The sequence below is a fragment of the Panulirus ornatus genome, chromosome 9 (genome assembly GCF_036320965.1).
Source record: "Panulirus ornatus isolate Po-2019 chromosome 9, ASM3632096v1, whole genome shotgun sequence".
NCBI classification, from domain to species: Eukaryota; Metazoa; Arthropoda; class Malacostraca; order Decapoda; family Palinuridae; genus Panulirus; species Panulirus ornatus.
The window spans coordinates 239,242-244,974 of NC_092232.1; the positions used below are offsets into that span (position 1 = coordinate 239,242).

At 45.8% G+C, this 5,733-nt stretch overlaps 1 protein-coding gene across 1 annotated transcript; it reads right to left on the reverse strand.

The window, feature by feature from the left end:
* Positions 1 to 2,103: 2,103 nt before the first annotated feature.
* LOC139750150 (uncharacterized) lies at positions 2,104 to 5,398 on the reverse strand. Its single transcript, XM_071664476.1, has 2 exons — positions 2,588 to 5,398; positions 2,104 to 2,548 (listed from the first exon to the last, which is right to left on the reverse strand). Exons 1-2 carry the CDS (start codon positions 5,396 to 5,398, stop codon positions 2,393 to 2,395), a joined length of 2,967 nt encoding a protein of 988 aa, XP_071520577.1. The 3' UTR covers positions 2,104 to 2,392.
* Positions 5,399 to 5,733: the final 335 nt, after the last annotated feature.

A 5,733-nucleotide genomic window follows, 5' to 3' on the forward strand; every position in this document is an offset into this window, starting at 1 on the left:
CTACAAACAAGTAAGCAGTGTACAGGAGCAGTGAAAAGAACGAACAAGGTTTTTAGATTCATATCTTAGATTCATAAACTAAGGATCTAAGATTCATAGGTTCGGGTGCCGAATTTTAGTCCACGGAAACAACTATCCTCCTCACTCTTTACAATTTACTGGCTCACCCCATCTTGACTAGAGTTCAGTTTTGGTCACCTTACTGGAAAATGAATAAGAATTATACATAGAACGGAAAGAACGTAGACTCAAGCTTCCATGATGATTCAAGGACTTGAAAAAAAAAAATTCTATGAGAGCCAACTACGACTTCAATCTATTTTGCTTAGAAATCAGCTTATGAAGAATATATATATATATATATATATATATATATATATATATATATTGTGGTGTTCCTGGCCAGGGTTATATTCCCTGGCCAAGGTTATAATCCTTGGCCAAGGTTGTGGTGTCCCTGGCCAAGGTTGTAATCCTTGGCCAAGGTTGTGGTGTCCCTGGCCAGGGTTATATTCCCTGGCCAAGGTTGTAATCCTTGGCCAAGGTTGTGGTGTTCCTGGCCAGGGTTATATTCCCTGGCCAAGGTTGTAATCCTTGGCCAAGGTTGTGGTGTTCCTGGCCAGGGTTATATTCCCAGGCCAAGGTTGTAATCCTTGGCCAAGGTTGTGGTGTCCCTGGCCAGGGTTATATTCCCAGGCCAAGGTTGTAATCCTTGGCCAAGGTTGTGGTGTCCCTGACCAGGGCTATATTCCCTGGCCAGGGCTATAATCCGTGGCCAAGGTTGTGGTGTCCCTGGCCAGGGTTATATTCCCAGGCCAAGGTTGTAATCCTTGGCCAAGGTTGTGGTGTCCCTGGCCAAGGTTATATTCCCTGACCAAGGTTGTAATCCTTGGCCAAGGTTGTGGTGTCCCTGGCCAAGGTTATATTCCCTGGCCAAGGTTGTGTCCTAGGCCAGGGTTATATTCCCAGGCCACAGAAAGTTTTCATATTAATGAGGAGAAAGTTAAGCATAGTGCGTCAGGGAGGCGGGCCAGGGTAGGCTGCCCCCGAGGGACGTGATATATATAACATTTCATCATATTTTGGAGATAAATTTTCGTTTTTCCCATTCTTTGTTTACCCAAGAAAAATCAAGGTGCATGTACCAGACCAACAACACTGAGAACACACACACACACACATATAGCACATGAATCATCTGACAGGAATACCCTGCTATCGGTACTTGATAACTTTATTTCTTTTCATATATATATATATATATATATATAGGCCAATAAACTCGCCTAAAAAGTTGCTCACCTTTAGGGTCTAACTCTGCTTTGCAAGTCTACTATCTGATAGATATTACAACCTTTGTTGATATATATATCAAAATGGTATACTGTTCATTATCATTTGGCAGAATTTCTTGACATCTGTCTTTAGGAGAGAATGCCTTTGTCTGAAATTTTCGTCTGTCTATCTGTCACGTAGCAAAATACTTATTAATCTCATATTGAAAAGGTCTTCGAGGGTTATCACATGCGGGGTAAGAGCAGAGGTCAAAGGTCTTAATAAGGTCAGGACAACAACTTCCAAGACAGACGCGCCGAGTTCATGTGTTACCCTCACACACTAAAAACTCTGGCAGTGATTTTAGCTCACCTTCGCACTACCTGGGTACTGAAACATATAATCTTAAGACCTTCCACGAAGCATTTCTATCAACCCTGTCATATGCCTTCTCCAGATCCATAAATGCTACATACAAATCCATCTGTTTTCCTAAGATTTTCTCATGCACATTCTCCAAAGCAAACACCTGATCCACACACCCTCTACCACTTCTGAAACTCCACCGCTCTTCCGCAATATGATGCTTTACACATGCCTTCATCCCTCTCAATCAATACCCTCCCATACTAATTCTAAAAATTTTGTAACGTTTTTTTTTTTTAATTTCTGTCCAACAAAAAAATTTTGCATGACGGGTAAAGGTCTCTGTAGGGAAAATGTGTCATGAGAAGCATGAAAGCACCTCGAAAGATGAATCAAAGGAGTGACTAACTTGGATAATCCCCCTTACGTACACCAAAAAGATAGTAATACTGATGATATATCATTGAAAAATATAAAATAATAGAATATTTATCTCACCATTTATCATGGGAAGGGAACCACGTGTACCTGGGCCTCAAGTGATGTGCTCAGCGGGTAAGATGCGCCAAAGCAGACAAGAGGACGATGAACATCAGGCAGGGGGGAGGAGATGTGTGATAGCAGTGATGCCAGGGAAGAGGATGGTGGCAATGTTGCCCGAAAGGGGATGGTGGCAATAGTGCTGGGGAAAGGGATGGTGGCAGTGTTGCCTGGGGAGCTGGATTATCAGACTCCACAGCCTTCAGGCTCTTCAGTCAACACGCCAGAACCCCTCCGTATCCTCTCGCCAGTCATCACCAGAAGCTACAACTTCAGACTTCACCTCTTCGGCTACATCATCAAGACGCCAGAACCCCTCCGTATCCTCTCGCCAGTCATCACCAGAAGCTACAACTTCAGACTTCACCTCTTCGGCTACATCATGAGTCACAACTTCAGACTTCACCTCTTCGGCTACATCATCAGTCACAACTTCAGACTTCACCTCTTCGGCTACATCATCAGTCACAACTTCAGACTCCACCTCTTCGGCTACATCATCAGTCACAACTTCAGACTCCACCTCTTCGGCTACATCATCAGTCACAACTTCAGACTCCACCTCTTCGGCTACATCATCAGTCACAACTTCAGACTCCACCTCTTCGGCTACATCATCAGTCACAACTTCAGACTCCACCTCTTCGGCTACATCATCAGTCACAACTTCAGACTCCACCTCTTCGGCTACATCATCAGTCACAACTTCAGACTCCACCTCTTCGGCTACATCATCAGTCACAACTTCAGACTCCACCTCTTCGGCTACATCATCAGTCACAACTTCAGACTCCACCTCTTCGGCTACATCATCAGTCACAACTTCAGACTCCACCTCTTCGGCTACATCATCAGTCACAACTTCAGACTCCACCTCTTCGGCTACATCATCAGTCACAACTTCAGGCTTCACCTCTTCGGCTACATCACCAGACACAGCCTTAGGCCCCCTCCTCCTGGACGTTCTTTCATAGGACTGGGTGGAGCGCCTCAGAAAGTTGCCGTACATTCTGGAGGAACGCCTGGTGCTTTGTCTAATGAGCTGCAGCACCTCCTTCTTGGCCGCCTGCACATCTTTACTTTGTCCGACAATATCGATTGTCTTGTACTCCTCTGACTTCCCGGGCACGTAAATGTCAACACAATACTTATTTCTAATGCCCTGCACGGTTTGCCCCGATCTACCAATAACTACACCATGAAGACTGGGGTCAACATTCACCCTTCGTAAGACGTTCCCACATGGCCAAATTCTGTTAGGACGAACCCTGTACGAGGTATTGTTCACTTCCGCGAGGAGGTCGACACCGCTGGGCCGAGACAGGTCCACCAGACGCTGCAGTTTTAGGCAAGCCTGACTGACAGCTTGACGTCCTCCTTGCAGGATGATATAGTTCCTTCTCTTGGGGAACTTAATCTTAATACCAAATTCGTCCTCAATAGATGGGGTTTCCTTCTGGACAAACTCTCTCTCTTCAGTTGGCATTTCCAAAAACTCCAACCACCTCCTATCTCGCCTGAAGTCATTATTACCAGCCTCGTGGGTGTTTGAGTCCTTCGCTGGGGTTCTGTTCTTACCAGACTCCCGAACTGGAGAATCCCTATTACCAGAACCCTGAGCTGGAGTACTCCTCTTCCTACGAGGTCTGATCTTCTTCCTACGACTTCTGGTCTTCTTACTACTCTGAGCTGGAGTCTTCCTGTTGCTCCTACCACTCTGAACAGAAGTATCATCTTCTGGAGTGTCTTCGACAACTTCAGGAGCATCATCTTCTGGAGTGTCTTTGACAACTTCAGGAGCATCATCTTCTGGAGTGTCTTCGACAACTACATCAGCATCATCTTCTGGAGTGTCTTCGACAACTACATCAGCATCATCTTCTGGAGTATCTTCGACAACTTCAGAAGCATTCACTTCTGGATTGTCTTCGACAACTTCAGGAGCATCATCTGGAGTGTCTTCGACAACTTCAGGAGCATCATCTGGAATGTCTTCGACAACTTCAGGAGCATCATCTGGAGTGTCTTCGACAACTTCAGGAGCATCATCTGGAGTGTCTTCGACAACTTCAGGAGCATCATCTGGAGTGTCTTCGACAACTTCAGGAGCATCATCTGGAGTGTCTTCGACAACTTCAGGAGCATCATCTGGAGTGTCTTCGACAACTTCAGGAGCATCATCTGGAGTGTCTTCGACAACTTCAGGAGCATCATCTGGAGTGTCTTCGACAACTTTAGAAGCATCATCTTCTGGAGTGTCTTCGACAACTTTAGAAGCATCATCTTCTGGAGTGTCTTCGACAACTTCAGAAGCATCATCTTCTGGAGTGTCTTCAACTTCAGAAGCATCATCTTCTGGAGTGTCTTCAACTTCAGAAGAATCATCTTCTGGAGTATCAACAACTTCAGGAGCATCATCTGGAGTGTCAAAAACTTCAGGAGCATCATCTTTTGGAGAGAGTACAACAGTTTCAGTAGAGTCTTCTGAAGTGTCTGGGGCTTCTGGGCATAGTTCAACTATTATATAGACGACCATCAAATAGAATTCGTCTACCCTGAAAGCCAACGTATTATGCGGCAAAACCAGGAAAAGCATGAAGCCCACGGTGCACGCAACGAGTATGTATCTTATGATCCTGGACGACAGCTGGGGTCTCCTCCAGAGGCCACTCAGGAAATTCTTGTGCACGCACTGAGCTTGCTCAGTTCTGCGACGGAATACCTTTTCGTGCAGAATGCACAATCCCCGGAGAAGGAGCCCCTTAAGTCTCCTCCAGAGTCCCATCAGGATATTCTTGTAACGGTACAGGATGCACAGTCCCAGGATTAAGAGCCCCATCACTACCAGCACCACTACAGGCACCACCAAGAGTGAAAGACTGCAGTGATACAGGAAGACCTTCAGGCGGTCGACGAAGGTGAGGGCCTCGGGCTGGTACACCATCTTCCGTAGGGCAAGAACGTCCTTCAGTGTTTGAGGGAGAACGAAGAGAGCGTTCACGTCTGGGTTTGGCACCCTCGGAAGCTCCAAGGGCTTGGGTATGAATGTGCCCAGAAGAGGTATTGATACTGAATAGGAATCCTTGTGTCGCGCCTGCAGGAGGGACGAGAGCCTCTCCTGCTCCGCCAGCAGCAACCAGTTCGCAGTAAAGATCACGGCGAGGAGAGACAACCCCAGGATAAGGGTGATGATAGTAATACGTACTAATTTATTCATTTTCAAATTAGATTAAATAACCTGAGTATCTTATGGGAAGAGAAAGGCAAATAACATCAACCTTAAAGTACGTCCTTTGTGGGAGAGTGTGTCCGGAAGTTGTTAGTGACGATAGGGTATAGTGAGGATGTTCTATAGTGACGAGATGGTATAGTGAGGATATGGTACAGTAAGGGTGTGTCATAATGAGGAGATGGTATAGTGAGGATGTGGTACAGGAAGGGTGTGTTATAATGAGGAGATGGTATAGTGAGGATGTGGTACAGGAAGGGTGTGTAATAATGAGATGGTATAGTGAGGATGTGGTACAGTAAGGGTGTGTTATAATGAGGAGA

Bases quoted from the DNA above. Each gene is read 5' to 3' on its own strand.
- LOC139750150 (XM_071664476.1), bottom strand. From the start codon at position 5,398: ATGAATAAATTAGTACGTATTACTATCATCACCCTTATCCTGGGGTTG. The intron at 2,549-2,587 runs GTGAAGTCTGAA...GTAGCCGAAGAG, and splicing joins CTGATGATGTAGCCGAAGAG to GTGAAGTCTGAAGTTGTAGC.